The sequence below is a fragment of the Peromyscus californicus genome, unplaced genomic scaffold (genome assembly GCF_007827085.1).
Source record: "Peromyscus californicus insignis strain IS unplaced genomic scaffold, ASM782708v3 Scaffold_4__1_contigs__length_199733344, whole genome shotgun sequence".
Lineage (NCBI taxonomy): Eukaryota > Metazoa > Chordata > Mammalia > Rodentia > Cricetidae > Peromyscus > Peromyscus californicus.
The window spans coordinates 197,797,524-197,821,829 of NW_026294562.1; the positions used below are offsets into that span (position 1 = coordinate 197,797,524).

The following is a 24,306-nucleotide window of genomic DNA, read 5'->3' on the forward strand; positions in this document are numbered from 1 at the left end:
AAAACTTTTCTTAAAGTATAAATTTTATATCAAAATTTACAAGATTAATATATAGATATATAGATATATATACATTTTAACCTTTGTTAAGATATGAATGGTCATATAGAGTATTAATTAATTCTAGAAAAAAGACTTCAATTAGCTGCATATATATGTCTTTGTGTTCGAGTCTCTTAGCAGTTTTCTGCAGGAAATCACGGCCAGGCCTAACATCAACTGAAGTCTCCAGGAAGAAGTTGGGGCCCCACAACAACAACAATTCCACGTGGACAATAATAACATCATTAAGCTGACAAACATCATCTACAGATCAGCTTTGAACTACAAGGTGCTCAGAGCAATTTTGAGATGACTAGCTGAGATGATCCAGTCTCAAAGACTACTTGAATAAAGACTTGAGATAAACCCTGAACTTTGGCATTATACACAGACTGGATAATGAAGGATATGGTTACCTTTCCTAGAATTTGACAATTAACCTAAAATTTTTCTTTCAGGATAAAGATAACTTCGCCCATACCCAGCAGGAAGCAATTTTAAGAATACGACGCCCACATTCCCAAAGAGGTGGTGTGGGGTGGGTGGTTTTTTGGTCTTTTTAATGGGTTTTGGGTCTGGGATAATTTTCATTGTTTAGGGGAGTTGGTTACAAGTTGTTGTCAAGGGTTAGGAAAAAGGCTAAGCAAAGGAGATTAGATTTAAGGTTCTTGTTTAAAAAAAAAAAGAGAAAGAAAGAAGAAAAGACAATTACTAGTTTTAAATACTTTACATTGGATTGGATTGTTTTATATTGTATACAAATTATATATATTGAAATTGATATTGTTAGAAAATGCTATATGTATATTTCTAATTGTACTTATACCGTTCATTTAACAATGCAATTTTCTGATCCTTGAATGTTATTATTACCAACTATTAGGATATAAAGAAATGAAAGTTAGTAGTTAGACATTACAATAGAAGTTGTAGTCATATTAGATATGTTTTAAAAATTGAGCAGATATATTTTAGACAGGTCATCTTCAAACCCTTCAGAGATCTACAGAATATGGCATTTAAAATGTTTTAATAACTTAGAAAATTTTTCTTTTTTGTTATGATTATGAGACATGTCGGCTCCTGGCAGTACCAATCTACTTCAGAGAAAATATGGGCATTGAAGAAACTGCATATGGAGTTAACTTTCATTGTGGCAAAAGTTAGCCACTGGACAACAAAGTATCCTTGAATCAACTGCTGACAAAATGGACAGACAGGACATGAAACAAAGGACTACTGATTCTTGCCAAAACGAGTGTGGTTATGGCTTTATCAAAAGGCATCTTCTGAGGCCAGGACAATATGGCACCATCCCTGAAGTTGCCTTTGCAATTCGGAAAAGGTACAGTGCCCTTTTCTTCGAAGGCAGCTGAATAGGCAGTGGGCCGATGGCTTCTGATGTGCAATGGAACAGCAGCTGAAACAGTTATTCTTGAAGAGTAACTAAGCTCACGCCTCGCAATAGTAAACTGGCTTTTGACAGAGGGATGTGGAGAAGAACGGGATGCTAAGATGAAGCCATATATACACAGCCAAGAAGAATGGACAGCTGAATTAAAAAATCAACAACAATTTCCAGAATTTAAAATCCTGAATCATGGCATGACACTAGTGGAATTCAGGTGTTTCTGGTACATGGACTGCTCTCACCCAATGTGAGGTTGAACTGTTGACCTTGTGTACATCCTACTTCACAAATGAGTCTGTCAGATATGCTAAGCCTATAGGCTGAAGATGATGCCCCAACACTGTGGAGAAACCTCAGGTGACTGTCCAGGCAGCTGGCTGTTTCTGTCAACTCACAAATTTTTTGGAAGTTGCTTGCATGCACTTTCTGTTTTTATTTTTGTTAGCTAATATTATTTCCTTCTTGGGTCTCTGAGGGAGTTGAAGATTAGGTAGTTATAGTTGAAGGTTAGTTAGTTATAGTTGAAGATTAATTAGGATAGAAAGTGAATTAGATACATTTTGGACTTAACAAAATAGGATAGATAATGAAATTATTTTCTCTGAATTTGTCAAATACAAATGGACTAGACATTGTTTAGACATTTATTACTTGTATATATTGTATATAGTCATTGTACTTTTGTATATAGTTTTTCTTTTGTTAGTTATAACCTTTTTCTTTTTTTTTCCTTTTTATTAAAATAGAAAAGGGGAAATGTGGTGGTATTTTACTTGTACTGAAATGTGATTTTAATTGTATGTTAATAAATAAAGTTGTCTGGGGGTCAGAGCTATTAGAGTCATAGCAAGTGCATGGCGTCGGTGGCGCACGCCTTTAAGGACCTGGAGGGCGGTACATTCAGGCAGTGACGAGGCAGTCACATGTTTGGGTTTACAACCAATGACAAGGCAGAACAGGAAGACTTTAAGGACAGACACACAGGAAGTAGGTCCTTTTCGGAGAGCTCTCTTGGCTGGAGAGGATCCCTGAATCAGGAAGGGTGAGGCTCTTAGCTCTGACCTCTTGGCTGTCTTCTCTGAATTGGCTCTGTGTTTCTTATTTTATAAGACCGTTGGTTACATCTACATGTTTGGCTAGATATAATCACTGGCTTGTAATATAAAAATTAATGATGGGGTAAAGGTCAAGGATATCAAGGGAGTGGGGAAAAGGAAAAGAAACTAAAATGGATAATTGTTAATTGCTGTGGGATGGTTTGTATGTCAAATGCGTTGTTGATTGGTCAATAAATAAATCACCGATTGGCCAGTGGCCAGGCAGGAAGTATAGGCAGGACTAACAGAGAGGAGAACTGAGAGAAGAGGAAGCTGGGTGAGAGAGATACTGCCAGCCGCCACGATGACAAACATCATGTGAAGATGCCGGTAAGCCACGAGCCATGTGGCAAGGTATAGATTAATGGAAATGGATTAATTTAAGCTGTAAGAACAGTTAGCAAGAAGCCTGCCATGGCCATACAGTTTGTAACCAATATAAGTCTCTGTGTTTACTTGGTCGGGTTTGAGCGGCTGTGGGACTGGCAGGTGAGAGAGATTTGTCCTGACTGTGGGCCAGGCAGGAAAACTCTAGCTACTAATGGCGCCCAACGTGGGGCCAAGAGTTTCCACCTAAAAACTGACAAAAAAGATTCTAAAACAGAGCTAAAAACAGTTCCTAACTGTCTCTCTCAAATGAGCGGCAGCTGCCGGTTTGAGCTACTGGCGGGTTCCTGGCGTGTGTGCTTGACCTGCAGTATGGCAGGAATGAGGCCTCTGCAAGTGGTGGATTTAGCCTTTGGTAGTACAAAACAAAAAAAGAGGTTTCTGGGCTACACGCTGCTTGGATAAAAACATAGACCCACTATTTTTGAGAGTTGATGGCTCTCAGAACTGGCCAAAAACGTACCACTGCCATGTTGGAAAGCTGAAGTGGGCGGAGCCAGCAGCCATAGTGCCAGCGCCATTTCAGGCTTAGAAGGCTGCAGTTTAAAGCAATAGGCTCAATCTAATATAAAAAAATAAGCCACGTAAAGATGGCTACCACACAGAGAATCTGGATTATGTTCTCTTTGATATTCGTAACTGAAGAAAAACATTTGATTATAAAAGCTGTTAAGTTATGCCAAAATGTATATTTTAAAGGTACCTTGACTTCAAAATTTGGATGTAAAAATATGTTGCTTTGGAAAGGAGGCTCTGCTTTTGTTTCCACAGAAAGCCAGAGGCTATGGATTTGTTCCAGATTAAGATACATCAGGTTTGACCAGCCAAGACCACCTGAAAGGTCTCCGATGACACCATGGCCCAGATGATCCAACATCCAGAACCGTTTCAAGGCAACTGGCTCAGATGATACACCCTCATGGACTACTCCATAATCTTAAAATATTCTTTGTGTCCCCATAAGATACAGCGCCCCCCTCCAGCAGGAAGTAATAAGAGAAGCTACGCCCAAATTCCCAAATATACCAAGCTGACTTTGGAGATGTGTAAAGGTTAAAACCTTCCTTTTTAAGAAAAGAAAAGGGGAAGTGCTGTGGGATAGTTTGTATGTCAAATGTGTTGCTGATTGGTCAATAAATAAATCACTGATTGGCCAGTGGCCAGGCAGGAAGTATAGGCAGGACTAACAGAGAGGAGAATTGAGAGAACAGGAAGCTGGGTGAGAGAGACACTGCCAGCCGCCACGATGAGAAACAGCATGTGAAGATGTCGGTAAGCCATGAGCCACGTGGCAAGGTATAGATTTATAGAAATGGATTAATTTAAGCTGTAAGAACAGTTAGCAAGAAGCCTGCCACAGCCATACAGTTTGTAACCAATATAAGTCTCTGTGTTTACTTGGTCGGGTTTGAGCGGCTGTGGGACTGGCAGGTGAGAGAGATTTGTCCTGACTGTGGCCAGGCAGGAAAACTCTAGCTACAGTTAATGATTCTTGGGAAATGATTAAAGAGAAATGTATTAGAATGGCTCATGCTTGAATGCATTAAAACTTGTATAAGTAAAAATGGCTTGAGTTATTTGATACCATCTGCTTGAAATACAACTGATGGTTAGACACTTCATTTTTATGTGACTTCACACCTCAGTCCTGTGTCTCAAAACCCTGCTGGAGCTGGACTCTGGAAACTGTCTTTATGAGAATTTTAAACAAATTCATTAGAACATTGGTTCAATGTGAATTTCTGAGGGAAGGATAAAAAAAATCTGCAGTTCAATAAAATAAAGCTCACATTTCTCTCTAATTCAATAGTAATGTTAATTTTGCTACTACTTACCTTTAAAGGTTTGACTTTCCTTGAAGATCCTCAAGTGAAGGGTACTCTTCAATTCCATGTACCCAATACCAGGATTAAAAATAGAGATTAAAAAATAGTCAACATCCGAGTGCTCGTGTTTCTTGAATTTTCTTGAGTAGTAAACATCTTTGTTTCTCTTGCAAGCATTTTATACTTCCTGGCAATAAATGTTGATGACGAGGACTGATTTCAAATTTTCCTTGACTTTGAAAATAATTACAGCTGCTATTCAGTAAAGAGCCAGTAGGTAAATCTCTAGAAATCTGTAAAGTTGGAGTTAATACTCTTTAAATCCCAGTCAGTATAGTTTATAGGCTGTTCTGTCATCTTGACAGAACCAGTTAATCTGTATCACAATGCAGAATGTTTCAGTATTTTGGAGAATAGGGATCCTGACAGGACAAAAGATTTGGTTATTGGCATAAAAATGTGTGAAACTTAACATGTAAAGGATATATAGTTAGAGGCAACCCTGTTAGTGAAGGTGTGGATGAGCCAGCCCCGTAGTAGTATGGGAGTGGAGCTCACATTCCTCATCTGTCCCATGGCAGCATGAGTGGAGGAAAGACAACCACCCAGCATCTGGAGCAAGTGTGGGAGCTGACTGTGAGGTCACAAGAGCCAAATAGCAGGCCCTCCATGAGGCCCTCCAGGACTGACATTATTCAATTTGCCACATGGAAGTGGATTTATTATTTATAAAAACAGAGTACAATTTTCTCACAAAAGAACAGCATGTTTCATTCACATCTGCTATGATATTTTAGATAGTAGTTTCAACAACTTAAAACCCACACTCAGACTACAGTTTCTCTTAAGAAGACTAATGGAGGTGGCATTAGCTGTATTCTGATATTTTATATAAGAAGAGAAATTTATATTTAGATACTTCAGGAAAGAGACCATACAATCATTATACGTGTGATAATATTGTGAAACTTTTGGATTCCTTACTCCCGAAAAGCACAACATTGGCACTGTGAATCATGGCTCATAACAAAGGGCCCCAAAGTAGGAAAACACATTGAAATGATTGCAGTAATGTTCATCAGCCACCAACCAGGGTTATATATAATAGCAATGAATCCTTGTAAAATGGAAGAGAGGGCATAAAAACCTATAAATGTCAACACCAGAGCCATTATGCGGTGGGTGGCTTTGGACTCAGGGGATGTTCTGGAGGAAGCACTGGTGCTGCGGATATGCTGAACCCTTTGTTTGTGCCTATAGAGAATGATAACCATGGAGGTGCTGGACCAAACAATAATGACAGAAAACAAAATTTCAGGAAGAACAAACAATGCTGTATATAATGAGTTTGCAAGGTCATCATGACCTGATGTGGAGCAGTATTTTATTATACTCTTATGAGTCAGATTATTGCTGTTCCCCTTGGTATATCTATACATAGGGAAAACCATATTTACTGACATGTAGTGAATCCAGCAGAGAGAAGTATAGAGACGAACGTGCTTTGAAGCTTTGACTTTAAGACACAAACCAAAAGAGCTCCCAGGGCTGATGGTGATGGCCTGGAAAACACTCAAGAAGCAGGTGGTGCCTATGGACATTCCCCTGCCTAGTCTTGCAATATACAAAAGAAATTCGCAGCCAAAATCATTGTTGAAATCTTTAATTCCAAAAGCTCTCATTGTATAGAGAACTCCTTTAGAAAGAATGATCAAGGAGTTGGCTGTGAACAGGTGTGTAAGTAGCAAATCTGTGGTCTTTAATGTCTGTTCAGTATAATAATGAATGAGGTAGCAGGAAAGAAGAGAGAAATTCCCAAGAATACCAACTGTACTCTGAAGTAAGAACACTATCCCTATTAGCAAATCCTTATGGTCCATTCTGTCATTTAAAACTTTTTCCTTAAACAGTTGCAAAAATCACTTCTCTGAGCAAAATGGTAACTTGAAATTTTGAGATGTGGTTGTTGGTGTAGGAAAAATCGCATGTGCTCAAGACTGTAAAGATATTGCAGCAATAAAACAGGACTTGACTAGCGAAATTATTTTGTCAACAATATTTGTAAAAAATATGTTTTCAGTGAAACTGCTGAAGTCTTCAAATATACATTTCAAATATTTATTGCAACTACTTGCAGAAGTTTGTTTTGAAGTGTCAGTATTAAGAGTAAATTCAAGTTGCTGTTGTAGAAACAATGACCAGTGAGTACAAATGGAAAGGATGTTGGGTTTTAAATATTAAGATGAACTTCTAATTACAAGTCATCTTGAAGGTAAAATGACTTTAGCCACTCTTTCAACATCATGAAGGAAACCCATGCATATCTCATCTGAAATTTAAACACAGAAATGAATATGTATCTCCACATCAATGAGGATGTTTCTGTTGTTGGGTAATAGAATATTTATTATACAGTAAAAACACAATCCATAAAGGTTAAGTGACAGAATAGAAATTATGTAAAGAGCTATATATCATCAAGTTTTATAAAAACAGACACAGACATAGGCAGGCATACTTTTTCATACAGATGAAGAACTGTGGAGTAAAGGGACACAGGAAGTATTGTGTGGCAAACTTTTAAATGGACAACAGAATGAAAGTAATTGATTCACTTTAATGGAAGTCAGGAAGAAAGTGATCAAACTTAGTTAGGAATTAACAGATGAAGAATGTCCAATTTTACTATGAAATCCAATGTCTGGTTTCATTGTGAGGTAACAGACATGTAGGAAACACCAACTCTCCAGATGTTTGGGTATCCTTCTAATCCCAAAGATGGGAAGAGAAGGACCACTGACCCAAATCATCATGGCCAAATTAATGAAAGTAAGCAATTAATTAAACCAAAAATTTTGATTCTAGTACAGAGGCTGCCTCCCCCTAAGTTGGGTTTTGAGAGTTTAGCCTGGATGTGAGGAAGACAATGTTTTTATAGCTCAGAGGGAGGTTAGTGATGGGAGGTTTGGTGGGCAAAATAGTCGGGATTACAGGAGCAGAGCATAAGGATAACAACTTAGATCAATCCCCTACTTGGTTTCAAAAGTCATCTTATAATTCAGACATACTAGGTTCATTCCTGTTTAAGATTAAACCTCTGTTTCTCAAGCATTGTGCTGTATCCCACCTATAATCTTAACTACACATAGTCATGTATTGCTTCTTTCAGGAAATGGCAATCTTTTCTTTGTTTGTAAAATTTACAACCACTGAGCAAGCACTACATTTGTTTCAAAATGTTCCTAAGACTATCTGTTGTTATGTCCATCTTATGACCACTTTGCAATCATTGTTTCAGAAGGCCATTTTGATTTATGCTTATATTATGCTCTTGTTCTGCTCCTGTAGTCCCACCTATGTTGCCTGTCAAATTTCCCATTTAGGAAACCCCAACTTCTGGGCTATAAAAACCTTATGTTCATCATGTCTAAGACTGGCTTCTGGAACCCTCCCTGCCTTTGAGGGAGGCAGCTTGTGTGCATGAATGAAAATGTTTGCTTTATTTGCTAGTTTTCATTAATTTGTCAATAACATTTTGGGTTAGAAGTCCTTCTCCATCTTTGGGATTAATGTCGGGGTTCATGAGCCTAACCCAAATTTAAAAATTAAGAGAGTGGACCCCTTAGGATCTTCAGGAGTACACTCACATATGAGGACTGAAGAGGTACTCCTAGTCATGAACTTCTTGGACATATTCCAAAGCCCCTAAGGCATGCCTTCAGTTTGTCGGACTGCCTGAACAAATGGCAGTATCATAAAAAAAGGAAAACAGAAAGCACCTTCTTTTCTTTTTCATGGCAGCCTACTCTGGTAAGTCATAGGGACTTTCTACCTCTTTTACTGATGCCTGGTTCTATTTCTTTCTGTTCCTATTCTGTGGCATCCTAATCTAGTAAAATTGGGGAGAGGCATGTCTGATAAGAGTAGACATTGCCCCATCCAGGGCAACAAGGAAGACGTTTCACAACCCATCTGGTAATTTCTGGTTATTTGGGGGTTTGTTCAGAACCACCAGTTCTTTTTCTGACCTGCCTTGGGACCCTGGGGATTCCCTGGTGAGAATGAGGGCCAAGAAATCATAGAGTCCTTCCACCTGAGCACACATTGGGAAGGTTTCAATGCCTAGGCCATACAACAGAGCCAAGGAACACTAGGACCTTCTGTAATACAGGGAACCAAGTGATTAGATAGTCACAACACTGAATGTAAGGCGTTACCCAGAGCTGAGACAGAAAGCAGAAAGGCCTAGCCTAACTGAACCAGGAAACCCAACAACTAGGAAGCATCTTGTGGATTCCTAGTGACTGGGTTGTGAAAGGAAGCAATTAAGAAAAATCCTTCTACTTCTTAAAAAGCTTCTTTGTTTGAATGCTAAAACTCTGAAAGATGTCAATGCTTGTTGTCATGGTCCCTGTTGATGTATTGTTTTTGTTGACTCCATGTCTTGTGCATTCTGTGTATTGGCTTAGGTTTTGCTGTCTCTGTCTCATGTATGTGTTTCTGTGTTACAGGTAGACATGGGAGCCAGGCCAAGCTCTAACTGTCATCAATTCCACACGGCTGGGATGGTGTAATTCAGACATACTTTGACACTGTATAGCACCCTAGGCAGCTTTGTGCATTGCCCTGGACCAGGACCAAGTCCTCTGCTGCCTCTTGCTATGGCTACTTCAATAACCAAAGCTCAAAATTTTTTTATGTTCACTGGGTTCAGTTTAGCAATGATACAAATGTCTTTTGGTATGGGTAATGTGGAAATATTGTATGATGTTGTTCTGCTTTATTGAAAAGGTGCTCCTGGAGTTGGATAGTTTCTGTCCTATGTCAGACAAGCCACCTGACTTTGTGGCAGAAAAAGAGAGGAAAGCAAAGCAACTAAAAAAATTAGAATATTGGTTTCATTTAGCTGTCTAAAATTGTGCTAAGATGTACATCTTATCTCAAAATTTATGACTATTATATGAATTTTGTGTACCTCAGAATTTATAAGTTTGTTGTATATAGCTAAAATATGAAAAATCTGTAACAAAAGTTGACTTACAACTCATAGCACACGGTTAATACTTAGAAAGTTACATAGGCAATTTTACAATAAAGACCTAACACATCAATGTGTATAAGTCTGGACAAGTCTCCAGTGTTGCTTCTTCCTGAGTGGGAAAGTCGAAATGTAGAATTTTTCTTTAAGTTCTTTCACTTTAACTTTTGTCCCTAGTCTATATCTGTCTTGGCAGAATATCACCTGGCTGGTCGACACAATTGGAAATCAGCTGAAGACTACAAATTGTTCCAAAGATGATCTACATGGTGGAAGCCCTCAGAAGTCCTACAAAATCAGAAAGCCCTGGACTTACTGAGAGCTGATGTAAACTATTCCAGTTGATGTAATTGCTCCCTGTCTCTTCAGTTGGGTCAGTAAATGAGATGCTTATGATGAATCCTCCAATGCCCTAGTCTCCTCCCCACCTTTGGCTAATATTCCAGCCTTACTGGGCCCATGCAGTAGAACCCTAATTTCAGACAGAGGAGAGTAGGTCACCCCTTGTTCTTAACAAAAAGCTGTAATATTATTTCCAAATAAAAATACCTGACAAAAGGAATAGAAATACTACCTATATTACCTTTGTTCTTTTCATGTTAACCAAACAGGTATAATTTACAAACAGGCCATGCATGCATTACAAATTTTATACACCTACAGATAAAGAATGTTAAGCCTTATAAAATATTGGAAAGGGAATATAAGACAAGTAGGGAATTATGAACAAGCTTGCCTTCATGTTAGGCTCAAAACCCATCTTATAATAAAGGCAAACTGGGTTTATTCCTGCTTATGATTGAACAGCTGTTGCTCCAAGATTGGGCTATGCCCCACTTTTAACCTTAATTACAAATGGTTTTGTATGGCCCCAGAAACAGCAATGTGTCTTTGTTTCAAACAGTTATAACCACCTTGTAACACTACTTTTGTCTCAAACTTTCTAATGACTACCTATTTTTATGACTACATTACAATCATCTTACAATCATGTTTTTGTTTCCTGAAGTCATTATGACTAACTTGTAATTCTTATGTTCTCGTGCTGTAAGGTCAACTACTGTGCCTGCCAACCTCCACCCCCATTTACAATCCTGCAACTCCTGAGCTCTAAAAAACTTGTCCCTTACTTTTCTCATTTCCAAGGCTTGCCTCTCAAACCCCACCTTAGGAATAGGTAGTCTGAATACACAAATAAAACAAGGTTGCTTTAATTAATCACTTGTTTTAATTAATTGGGCCATGATGATTAGGTCACTTATCCTTCTCCTTCCTTCTTTGGGATAAATAACAGAACATTCATCTCACCCACAGAAAATGGTGATTATACTATAGAATTTGGAATCTGAGAAGTTGTGTACAATAGAAGTTATATAAAACTGCATGTCAATCATCCCATTTTTGTGGTTTGCAATCAAAGTCACAATCCTGATGTGAATTTTATTCAAATGTTAGACCTCCCCACATGTCCTCTAATAGTACAAAGCCTCAGCTGATACTCAGATGATGCTGTGCTCTGAAGCAGTGTGAATGAAAGATGAAGAAATTTACAAAAAACAAATACAAAGAAAAAGTAACAGTTCATAAATTATGAATGTATTTAGGAAAAGCAAAACACAGATCAAGAATAATCCCATTTTTATATGTTAGCATAGATATAATTGAATGTCCCATAATACAACATGGAAAAACAACAAAACAGAACACTATTATTGGTGACATGATGTAGGGTTGGGACAAAACCAATTAGAAATGTTATATTACTATTTTTTTTGGTAAAGGCCTTAACAAAGGTTTCTATTTTATAAAGTTGTTTGGATTATAACTATGCAAATTTCTTGCTGCAGACTCTGGATTCCTGGCATTAACTCTTAGATATTACCTTCATTCTTAGATATTACATGGAAAAACTAATATTTAATGGAATAATGTACCCTTAAGGTTAAGCTTTTTCTAGATTTGTGAGATGGTTCCATAGGAGAAGTCCTTGCCTTGAATATGGGAGGGACTGTGTTGAGCCTCCACAGGTCAATAAAAATCTAGGTTTGGTAGTACACATCTGTCACCAAAGCACTGGAATGAAAAATAATGAAGATCAATGGGGCTCCTTGACCACCCAACTGAAAACATTCAGAGTCTTCCAGGCCACTTAAAGACATTGATTAAAAATATTACAATAATATTTTTAAAATGCAAAATGTGTCAGAAGAAGAAACCTGAGGTTATTCTCTGAACACACACACACACACACACACACACACACACACACACACACACACACAGAGTATACTTCTGTACTTCTATGTCCCTGCCCACATGCTCATACACATGCACTCATACACAGAAAAGAAATTAAATTATCATTAATACATATTTGAATGCTTATACTTACAAATTCCATGATTAAGTCAAACATATGGGAAAAAGTCAAGATTTTGGAAACATTAAACTGAAGATAATCGTAGAATCTAAAGTCTAAAATTTTACTCCATATGTTTCCCATTTCTGAATCAACTTTTCAAAAATAATCACTTCCCAAGATTTCCCTTAGTAGCTGGATTTGCTTCCCAGATTAAATACAAACTGCTCACCTGACTGACTCTGTGTAGAAATTTCTGGTCAGTGTACACTTTACAATATCCTGAAATTTCTGAAATTCAGCATCAAAGAGAGGGAGGTGTCTTAACTGTAAAATAAAGGTCTGTGGCTATGACCTCATTTCCCTTCTGAACTACAGTTTTCATTTCACCTACAGAGGCAATGACAGTTCTTGCTTTAAGAGTCAACAACTTTTCCCAAACTTTATTTGATAGGTAATTACCAAAGTTGATCATAAAATTCTTGTCAATATCTCCAGAGAGACGGTGTTTGGAGAGGCTCTTAAAATTCTCACGATTCCTGAAGGACAATAGGAACAGAGGACTCAGAGAATATGAACATCTCATGTGTGGGAATATTGGAAAGACATTTTTTTGTGTCTTACTTCCCTCATGCCTTCTCTTCATTCTTCTTCACAAAGTGAAGTTGGTTATCAACGACCAGATTCCAGTGCTGTCTAGTGTTAGCATCCTTGACCAAACATAGTCAGGAATCTAGTGATGTCCACTAAAGTGTCTGTATTAGAAAAAACACAATGTCATAATCTGCACTAGAAATGATTGCAATGTTTATAAAACTGTGCACAAAATAAGTAGAGTTATGATAAAGAAATATTCCAGGAACTTTAACAAATATCACCATGGCAATGACAGAAACTCTGAACACATCTCATTTATCAAAGAATTTACATGCAACTATCCATCACAAATGAAAGCAACTGTGTTCTTTAAATAGTACATAAGACAGGGTTACATTTTCAATATAAAAGCATTTAGTACAACTAAAACAATACACCATTAATTTTGATGAAAAAATTTTGGAACATTAATGCTTTGTTATTAGTGAAGAAAAAGAAAAGTTAATGGCTTAATATTTTGTCAAACAAATTTCATCCTTCTTTGAATGTTTAAGAACAACGGAGTTATGAAAACTGCCTGTACCAGGCAATTTCCCTTCTGAGTCACCTGTGAGCCTTCAGTTGCCAGAACTCTCTGAATTTAAATAATTCACTTCAATAAGTTACAGACACAGAAAACTGTTGTGTACGTGGTCACTGTTACATGAAATTTGAATGAGAAATGTTTCCCATTGCCTCAGGAATTTGAACACTTGTTGCTCACTTGTTTGTGCTGTTTTGGGAAGATTGGGTGGAGCAGCCTTCCTAGAGAAAGAATATATTGGAGAGGGATTTGATTTTAACAGTACTGTATATTTTCAGTTGACTGCTTTTGAAGATATGAACATTCAGCTTCCAGCTCCTGATGCCATGCCTCTTGCTTTCTGCTCTGCTACTCAGCCTTGATGAACAGTCTATCTGGATACAAAGGCCCAAACTTACTCGACCTAATGTAAGCTGTTTCCAGTTATAGTGTCATAGCAACAGGAAAGTAACTAATGAGTAAATTGTTACCAGACAGTGGGATGGTGTTGTGAAAACTCTGACCACCTCTGTTTTTGAAGGGATGTGGAAGAGTTTGGAACTTTGGATTAGAGAAGCAGCTGAGTGCTATAAGAAGAGCTTAATGTTATAATAAAAGAGCTTAATGTGTCATTCAACTTGTTATCTGGAAAATAATTTTACTGAGTACAAACTAAATTGTAAAGGCTGGCTCAAGACATTCCAGAATGAATCAGGGAGTTTAACATCAACTGTGTTAAAAGACATTTTTGTGACATTTGACAAACTTTATGGCTATTTTTTTGCCACATCCTGATGATTTATATGGAGTTGAATTTACGAGTGATTGGTTATATTATTGGGCCCAGGAAATTTAAATACAGTGTAACATTAACTCCACGGAATCTTTTATTTTAAACTTTATTTATTTATTTACTATACCAGCAACACTTTCCCCTCACTCCTCTATTCCCATTCCCCTCATGACGTCCATTGTACCTCCATCATCCACTGCTCAGAAAAGGGTAAGACCTCCAGTGGGAGTCAACAATGCATGGCATATCATGTCCAGGCAGGACTAACTTCATTCCCCCTGCTTCAAAGAAACACTGTGTTTCAATAAAGATACAAGAAGGAAAAAGACAAATAACAGATAAGTATAAGATAAAACATATCTTTCCATATCTAATTACAAAGACTCCTTGAAGATAAATTTTAAACCATTTCTAATCTGAAAAAATAACAACAGTCTCTAGGGTGGATAGCAGTGAATGGAAAGTGGGCTCATTCAATAAGAAATCTCCTTCTGGAAAGATGCAGCCACAGGAAAGATGCCCAGTGGTCTTGGCAGCTGAATTGAGTCTTGGCATCAGGTGATGTGGGGCTAAGGGTCACAATCTCTGTGTCAGGCAGGTTGAGCTGTGGTCCTAAAGTGTCATCATGTGTGTTGCCATGGAGTCACTTTTATACTTTAATGACAAAAAGATATGACAGCATCATATGTGGGTCATTATTTTCAGTGGTCCAGTGTTGTTTGAATCTTAGATGGTCTTTTGTAAAAAACCCAGAGCTAGATATCAGCATGAAAACTGAAAGATCAGAGAAGCAGAACAGGCAGCCACTAGTTCTTGTTTCTACGAAATCCTCAGCCTAAAGAGAGTAAGTTCCTTTTTCCTCATGCCTTATATACCTTTATCTGCCCTGTCATATTACTTCCTGGGATTAAATGTGTGTGCTGCCACTGCTTGACCTCTATGTCTAATCTAGTGGCTGACTCTGTTCTCTGATCCTCAGGGAAGTTTATTAGGGTACACAATATATCACCATATTGCCACAGTTCAGCCTTGCCTTGAGTGATCTATGGGTTTCAAATGATCTTTTTTAAGGATGCGAATAAAGTAAGCTGCTGGGGAAACTGAGGAACTGTGCTTAGAAAGACACTTCAAAAGTTCACTGATAGGGACTTCTTTCACCTATCTGCACAGAATGTATATACTCCTTCCCCAAATGTGTGAATATTCTGTGTTCCTAAACTCTGAAGCTGATGATATCATGGTCTGCATCTGGTCAGGCATAAAGGAATTCTCAGTACTGTGGTTATTTGGTTTTAAGATACCTTGGTAGTCCTGATACCTTGTATGTTACAACATAACTGACTAAGGGATTGTAGAAGATTCCTAAACATATTGTGGCCTCAGATTTTCTTATTAACAGGAATTCTGTTGTCTGGAATTATATTCATTATTCTGTTTCCAGCATAAGGCTAAGTTTTCACAACACAACCTCAAAAAGCAGGCGTCTGGCAAAGATATCTGAGCTCTTGACACTCAGTAAGTACTCTGTCTTTGGAGAACAAGTGTCTAGACTACAGTCTCAGGAGCTGCTGTATGAACTAACTTTACTAGTCCTTGTTGATGACTCTTTCCAGTATAGTTAGGCACCCAATTAGACAAACAGTTCATGATCTTGAGGCAGGCATTGCGACCAAAGCAACTTTTAAATTTTCTATTTCCCAACCCTTGTCATTTTGAGAAATTGAATCATACTAATCATCCCTGCTTTACATCTACCTAGGTCTTTTAGTATATGATACACACTCCAACCTATTACCTTTCTGAGGTGCATCTTTATTCAGCCCCTCCAAGCAGCCCAATCCATTACTATTTAATTGCTTTCTCCTTGCCCTGTATCTGCTCTCAGTTCAAATACTTTAGGCTTTTCCAACTATATGCTTGGCCCAACAATGTATTCAATATCTCATGGCTTTAATACCTGTCCTTGAACCCTGAGTACTGATCTCTGACCTGTGGCTCAAAAGCCATTGAAATTTATCCTGGCCCCTTCTAACTCACTCATGCTCACTGCCCTTCACATCTCCTTTCATTTTATTGTTCTCCTTTTTCATTCTTCTCAAGTAGTGCCATGTCTCTTTTGGCCTTCTTTCTTTTTTTTTGGTGGTTTTTTGAGACAGGGTTTCTCTGTGTAGCTTCGTGCCTTTCCTGAATCTCACTCTGAAGACCAGGCTGGCCTTAAATTCACAGAGATCCACCTGCCTCTGCCTCCCAAGTGCTGGGATTAAAGGCGTGCACCACCACCACCAGGCTGGCATCATTTCTTTACTGATAGAGTTTAAGGATTAGCTATTTCCCCCTCAGACTTATGTTTTGAACTCATGGTACCAAGTTGATAACATACTTTTTAGAGTTTTAGGAACTTTAGATGTGAGACATATTTAGAAGAAGTGGACTGTGAGTCAGGGGAGAGTCCTTTTAGGTAGGATCTGGGTATTAACAACTGACAACTCCCTTGAGGTGTTTGAGTGCTCTATGTATACAAATTGGGCTTTTGACCAAGTCCTCTCTTTTGCCACTTCAGCGTTGTAGATTTTCACAGCAGTTCTTCCATTCTTGTTGCTGCTGCTGTGGATGGAAGTTCTATGTTTTTATATGGTTCCTGGCAACCTGCTTTGACCTCTCTCTCTTTTTTATAATGAAGAAGTTTTCTATTCACTTTACATATTCCCTGTTCTCCCTCCTCCCAACCCCTAGCCTTTCCCCCAAACCTAATCTCCAGTCCCACTTCCTCTAAGGCAAGGTCTCTCATGGGGAGTCAGCAATGCCTGGTACATTCAGTTGAGGCAGGTCCAAGCCCCTCCTCCCTGCACCAAGGCTGTGCAAAGTGTCTCACCATAGGCACTAGGTTCCAAACAGCCTGCTCATGCACTAGGGACAGGCCCAGGTTTCACTGCGTGGGTGCCCCATAAACAGTTCAAGCTAAACAACTGTCTCACTTATCCAGAGGGCCTAGTCTAGTACCATGGGGGCTCATCAGCTATTGGTCCACAGTTCATGTGTTTCCACTAGTTTGACTAGTTGTTTTTGTACTTTTTCAAATCATTGTTTAGATATCTCTTGCTCATAGAATCCCTAATCTCTCTCATCGATTGCACTCCTGGAGCTCTGCCTGGGACCTGGCCATGGATCTCTGCATCTGCTTCATCAGTCACTGGATGAAGTTTAGATGATGACAGTTAGGGTATTTAGCCATCCGATCAGCAGAGTAGGTCAGCTCAGGCACCCTCTCGACCATCGCCAGTAGTCTGTGGTGGAGTCGTCTTTGTGAATTCCTGGGGACCTCCCTAGCACTCTGCTTCTCTGTATTCCCATGGTGTCTTCATTTATCATGGTATCTCTTTCCTTGTTCTCCCACTCTGTTCCTGATCAAGCTCAAATCTCCCACTCTGTTAATCTCTCTTTCCCCCAACTCTTGCACTCTATTACCACCCCCCCTTACCCCCAGTTTGCTCATGTAGATCTCATCCATTTCTCCATTGCTGGGTGATCCCTATGTCTTTCCTAGGATCCTCCTTACTAGCTACCCTACATTGAGCTGTGGGTTGCGGTCTGGTTATCCTTTGCTTTACATCTAGTATCCATTTATGAGTGTGTACATACCATGTTTGTCTTTCTGAGTCTGGGTTACCTCACTCAGGATGATATTTTCTAGTTCCATCCATTTGCCTGTAAACCTCATGATGTCCTTGTTTTTCTCTGCTGAGTAGTACTCCATTGTGTATATGTACCACATTTTCTTTATCCATTCTTCAGTTGAGGAGCATCTAGGTTGTTTCCAGGTCCTGGCTATTACAAATAATGCTGCTATGAACATAGTTGAGCATGTGTCCTTGTGGTATGATTGAACATTCCTTGGGTATATGCCCAAGAATGGTATAGCTGGGTCTTGAGTAAGATTGATTCCCAATTTTCTGAAAAATTGCCATACATATTTCCAAAGTGGCTGTACAAGTTTGCACTCCCACCAACAGTGTAGGAGTGTTCCCCTTGCTCCACAACCTCTCCAACATAAGCTGTCTTCAGTGTTTCTGATCCTAGCCATTCTAACAAGTGCAAGAAGGTATCTCAGAGTCATTTTGATTTGCATTTCCCTGATGACTAAAGATGTTGAGAATTCTCTGTTTAGCTCTATAGCCCATATTTTAATTGGACTGTTAGGTATTTTGATGTTTAGTTTTTTTAGTTCATTGTATATTCTGGAGATCAGGCCTCTGTCAGATGTGGGATTGGTGAAGATCTTATCCCATGCTGCAGGCTCTTGTTTTGTCTTATTGACCTTGACCTTTACCCTGCAAAAGCTTCTCAGTTTCAAGAGGTCCCATTTATCAATTGTTTCTGTCAGTGTCTGTGCTACTGGTGTTATATTTAGGAAGTAGTCTCCAGTGCCAGTGCGTTCCTGACTACTTCCTACTTTCTCTTATGTCAGGTTCAGAGTACCTGGATTTATGTTGAGGTCATTGATCCACTTGGACTTAAGTTTTGTGCACGGTGACAGATATGGATCAATTTGAAATCCTCTACATGTTGACATCAAGGTATGCCAGCACCATTTGTTGGAGATGATTTCTTTTTTCCAATGTATAGTTTTGACTTCTTTGTCAAAAATTAGGTGTTCATACATGTGCGTATTAATGTCAAGGTCTTCAATTTGAATCCATTGGTCCACATGTCGGTTTTTATGCCAGTACCAAGCTGTTTTTATTACTATAACTCTATAGTAGAGCTTGAAGTTAAGGATTGTGATTCCTCCAGAGGTTGTTTTATTGTACATGATTCTTTTGGCTACCCTGGGTTTTTTGTTTTTCCATATGAAGTTGAATATTGTTCTTTCCAGGTCTGTGAAGAATTGTGTTGGGAATTTGATGGGGATTGCATTGAATCTGTAGATTGCTTTTGGTAAGATTGCCATTTTTACTATGTTAATCCTGCCTATCCATGAGCATGGGAGATCTTTCCATTTTTTTGATATCTTCCTCAATTTCTTTTTTTCAGAGACTTAAATTTCTTGTCATACAGGTCCTTTACTTGCTTAGTTAGAGTTATTCCAAGGTATTTTATATTATTTGTGGCTATTGTAAAGAGTGATGTTTCTCTGATTTCCTTCTCAGCCTGTCATTTGTATATAGGAGAGTTACTGATTTTTTTGAGTTAATCTTATATCCTGCCACCTTACTGAAGGAGTTTATCAGCTATAGGAGTTCATGGTCAAATTTTAGTGGTGACTTATGTATTCTATCATATCGTCTGCAAATAGGGAAAGTATGACTTCTTCCTTTCCAAATTGTATCCCCTTTATCTCCTTTTGTTATCTTATTGCTCTAGCTAAAATTTCAAGTATTACATTGAATAAATAAGGGGAGAGTGAACAGCCTTGTCTTGTTCCTGATTTTAGTGGAATTTCTTTGAGTTTCTCTCCATTTAATTTGATATTGTCTGTTGGCTTGCTGTAAATTGCTTTTATTATGTTTAGGTATGTTCCCTGTATTCCTGATCTGTCCAAGACCTTTATCATGAAGGGGTACTGGATTTTGTCAAAGGGCTTTTCAGCATCTAATTAAATGATCATGTGAATTTTCTTTCAGTTTGTTTATATGGTGTATTATATTGACAGCCTTTATATGTTGAACCAACCTTGTATCTCTGGGATGAACCCTACTTGATCATGGTGGATAATTTTTTTGATGTGTGTTTGGAGTCTGTTTGCCAATATTTTATTGAGTATTTTTGCATCAATGTTCATGAGGGAGATTGGTTTTATTGAGTATTTTTGCATCAATGTTCATGAGGGAGATTGGTCTGTAATTGTCTTTCTCAATTGCATCTTTGTTTAGCTTGGTAATCAGAGTAACTTTAGCCTTGTAAAAGGAGTTTGATAACGTTCCTTCTGTTTCTATTGTGTGTGGAACAATTTAATGAATATGGGTATTAACTCTTCTTTGAAGATCTGGTAGAATTCTGCATTGAAGCCATCTGGTCCTGGGCTTTTTTTGGTTGGCAGACTTTTAATGACTGTTTCTATTTCCTTAGGGGTTATTGGCCTATTCAAATAGTTTATCTGGTCTTGATTTAAATTAAGTGTGTGGTACCTATCCAGAAAATTGTCCCTTTCCTTTACGTTTTCCAATTGTGTGGAGTACAGATTTTTGAAGTATGACCTGATGATTCTCTGGATTTCCCCATTGTCAGTTGTTATGTCTTCCTTTTCATTTCTGATTTTGTTAATTTCGATGCTCTCTCTTTCTTGATTAGTCTTGATAATGGCTTGTCTATCTTGTTGATTTTCTCAAAGAACCAACTCTTTGTTTCATTGATTCTTTGTATTGTTCTCTTTGTTTCTATTTTATTGATTTCATCTGTCAAGTTGATTATTTCCTGGAATCTATTCCTCCTGGGTGACTTTGCTTCTTCTTGTTCTAGAGCTTTCAGGTGTGCTGTTAAGTCACTAGTGTAAGATTTCTCCGACTTCTTTATGTGGGCATTTAGTGCTATGAATTTTCCTCTCAGCACTGTTATAGTGTTCCATAAGTTTGGATATGTAGTACATTCATTTTCATTGATCTCTAGGAAGTCTTTAATTTTTTTTATTTATTCCTTGACCCACTGGTGATTCAGTTGAACATTATTCAGTTTCTATGAGATTGTAGGCTTTCTGTAATTTTTGTTGTTGTTGAAATCTAACTTTAAACCATGGTCATCTGATAGAATACAAGAGGTTATTCCATTTTTTGTATCTGTTGAGATTTGCTTTGTGACTGAGTATGTGGTCAATTTTAGAGAAGGTTCCATGGCATGCTGAGAAGAAGTTATATTCTTTTTTGTTAGGATGAAATGTCCTGTAGATATTGATTAAGTTCATTTGAGTCATAACATCAGTTAAGTCCCTTATTTCTCTGTTAAATTTTGATCTGGCAGGTCTGTCCAGTGGTGAGAGTGGGATGTTGAAGTCTCCAACTATTAATGTGTGGGGTTTAATGTGTGATTTAAGCTTTAGTAATGTTTCTTTTACATATGTGGGTGTCCTTGTATTTGGGGCATAAATGTTCAGAATTGAAACTTCATCTTAGTGGTTCTTTCCTGTGATGAGTATGTAATGTCTTTCTTGATCTCTTTTAATTGATTTTAGTTAGAAGTCTCTTTTGCTGGATATTAGGATGGCTATACCAGCTTGTTTCTTACAACCATTGCATTAGAAAGACCTTTCCAAGCCTGGGGTAGTGTCTATCTTTGAGGTTGAGATGTGTTTCTTGTATGCAGCAGAAAGATGGGTCCTGCTTTCGTATCCATTCTGTTAGCCTGTGTCTTTTTTAAGACCAGTGATTGTTCATTCCTGTTATCTTTTGATGGTAGTGTGTGTGTATTTCTCTTCTTTGGGGTTTACTGCTGTAGTGTTATCAGTTGTCTGTGTTTTTGTGGGTGTATCTGACTTCCTTAAGTTGGAATTTTCCTTCTAGTGTTTTCTGTATGGTTGGATTTGTGGATAGATATTGTTTAAATCTGATTTTGTCTTGGAAAGTCTTGTTCACTCCATCCATGATGATTGAAAATTTTGCTGGATACATTAGTCTAGGCTGGCATCCATGGTCTCTTAGTGTCTACATTACATCTGTACAGGTCCTTCTGGCTTTCCAAGTTTCCATTGCGAAGTCAGGTGTTATTCTGATGGATCTGCCTTTATAAGTCTCTTGGCTGTTTTCCTTTGCTGCTCTTAATATTCTCTATTCTGTATGTTTAATTGTTCAATTATTATGTGGTGAGGGGACTGATTTTTGGGGTCTAGTCTGTTTGGTATTCTACAGGCTTCTTGTATCTTCATAGATATTTCCTTCTTTAAGTAGGGAAAGTTTCCTTCTATGATCTTGTTGAATATATTTTCTGTGCTTTTGAGTTGGTATTCTTCTCCTTCTTCTACCCCTGTTATTCTTAGGTTTGGCCTTTTCATGGTGTCTCAGATTTCCTGGACACTTTGTGTTATGACTTTTTTGTCTTTGTTATTTTCTTTGACTGATGAATCTATTTCCTCTATTGTATCCTCTACACTAGAGATTCTCTCTTCCATCTCTTGTATTCTGTTGGTTTTGATTGCATCTGTGTTTCCTGTTCATTTACTCAGATTTTCTATTTCCAGCGTTCCCTCTGTTTGTGTCTTCTTCATTGTTTCTATTTCACTTTTCAGGTCTTGAACTGTTTCCCTCACCTTTTTAGTTGCTTTCTCTTGGTTTTCTTGTCTTTAAGGGATTTATTGATTTCTTCCAATTTTTTATTTGTCTTTTCCTCTATTAATTTATAGATTTCTTCTAATTTTTTGTTTGTCTTTTTCTCAATTTCTTTATTGATTTCTTCCAACTTTTTGTTTATGTTTTCCTCAATTTCTTAAGGGAGTTTTAATTTTTTTCTTGAAAGGCCTCTATCATCTTCATAAAGCTAATTTTATGATTGATTTCTTCTGCTTTTTCTACATTGTGATGTTCAGGTCTTGCTGTTGGAGGATGGCTAGTTTCTGGTGCTGCTGTATTGCTCTCTATGTTTTTGTATGTGTTTTGCATTGATGTCTGCCCATCTCCTCCTCTAATAGGTATAAGAGGTGCCTGTGTCTGAGTGAGTTGCTATTGGTCCACTCTGTGCTTGTTGTGTCTGTGTCTCAGGGGGCCCCTCTGGGTCCAATCTTAGCTCTTGGTCTAATTGGAGCTGGAAGATTCTGTATCTCAGGGACCTGCTCTTGGCTCAAACCAAGCTTGATTCTGTGACTCATGAAGCCTCTCTTGGTCTTATTAGGGCTCTTGGTCAAGTCAGAACTGACAGATTCTGTGTCTCAGGAAGCTTCCCTCAGTCCAATGAGAAGTGGCAGATTCTATGTCTCAGAAAGCCACTCTTGGTTTAATGAGGGCTGGTGGATTCCCTATCTCAGGCAGTTACTCTTAGTCCAATGAAAGCTCTTTGTCCAATGAGAGCTGCTGGTTGGTTTCCCTGCCTCAGGAAGTTACTCTCCATCCAAAGTCAGCTAGTGGTTTAGTTTCTGTGCCTCAGAAAGTTACTGGGGTTACAGGCATATGGGTATTGGGCAGGGCATGGAACTTGTAGATTGCAGGGTCCTAGGGGTTTTTGGTGGGGGACCTCTTGCAGGAGTTTTCCCTGCTGGCTGGCAACTGGGACAGAGTTGGGTGGAGGTTCCCAGGGAGTGGCTGTTTTCCAGGGCCTGGATCCTAGAGGCAGGACTCTCTGGGTGTGAGAAGAGTCACTCACCTCTTGGTCCAATGAGAGCTGGTGGTTTGGTTTCTGTGCCTCAGGAAGTTATTCTTGGTCCAATGAGCGTTTTAGGTTTGGTTTCTGTGACTTAGGAAGTTACTGGAGTCACATGTGGATGGGTATTGGGGCAGGACTTTTAGATTACAGGGTCCGATAGGGGGTTTTGGTGGTGGGGGCTTCTCACAGGAGTTTTCCCTCTTGGTCCAATGAGAGCTGGCGGATTGATTTCTGTTCCTCAGGAAGTTCCTCTTGGTCTAATGGGAGCTGGAGTTTTGATTTCCATGCCTCAGGAAGTTCCTGGGGTTACAGGCAGATGGGTGTTGGGGCAGGGCATGTAGATTGCAGGGTCCAGTTGGGGTTTTGGTGTGTGTGGGTCTTCCCACAGGAATTTTCCCTGCTGGCTGGCAAATATTGGTCCAATGAGAGCTGAAGGTTTGGTTTCTGTTCCTCAGGAAGTTCCTCTTGGTCTAATGGGAGCTGGAGTTTTGATTTCCATGCCTCAGGAAGTTACTGGGTTCACAGGTGGATGTGTATTGGGGCAGGGCATGGAACTTGTAGATTGCAGGGTTCGATGGGTTTTTTTTTTGTCCCACTTTGACCTTTTATCCAATAGAAAGACTATAAACAAAAAGAATCTGTTTAGTAAAATCCTTTATGTGGTGTAATAGTAAAATGTTAGATATTGAGACTCATTAGGCACAGAACTGCAGGCTTTCAGATTAACCTCCAAAACATGGGGATGAGCCTACTCATCTAGCATTATGAGACATAACCTGGTATATAAAAATTGAAATTATACCAGTCATATTCTAACATATGCATGGCTTCCCATTATATCTGCAAGAACCCTTACACATGGGCCAGTCACAAGCTTCACATGAGAAACAATCACAGTATTGTAATGCTCACCCA

At 38.6% G+C, this 24,306-nt stretch overlaps 1 protein-coding gene across 1 annotated transcript; it reads right to left on the reverse strand.

The window, feature by feature from the left end:
* Positions 1–5,743: 5,743 nt before the first annotated feature.
* LOC128124340 (vomeronasal type-1 receptor 2-like) lies at positions 5,744–6,643 on the reverse strand. Its single transcript, XM_052760480.1, has one exon. The coding sequence runs from the start codon at positions 6,641–6,643 to the stop codon at positions 5,744–5,746; it is 900 nt and encodes a 299-aa protein (XP_052616440.1).
* Between the last annotated feature and the right edge of the window lie 17,663 nt (positions 6,644–24,306).

What these genes read in the sequence shown, in the direction of transcription:
- LOC128124340 (XM_052760480.1), bottom strand. Translation starts at nt 6,643, where the DNA reads ATGGACCATAAGGATTTGCTAATAGGGATAGTGTTCTTACTTCAGAGT.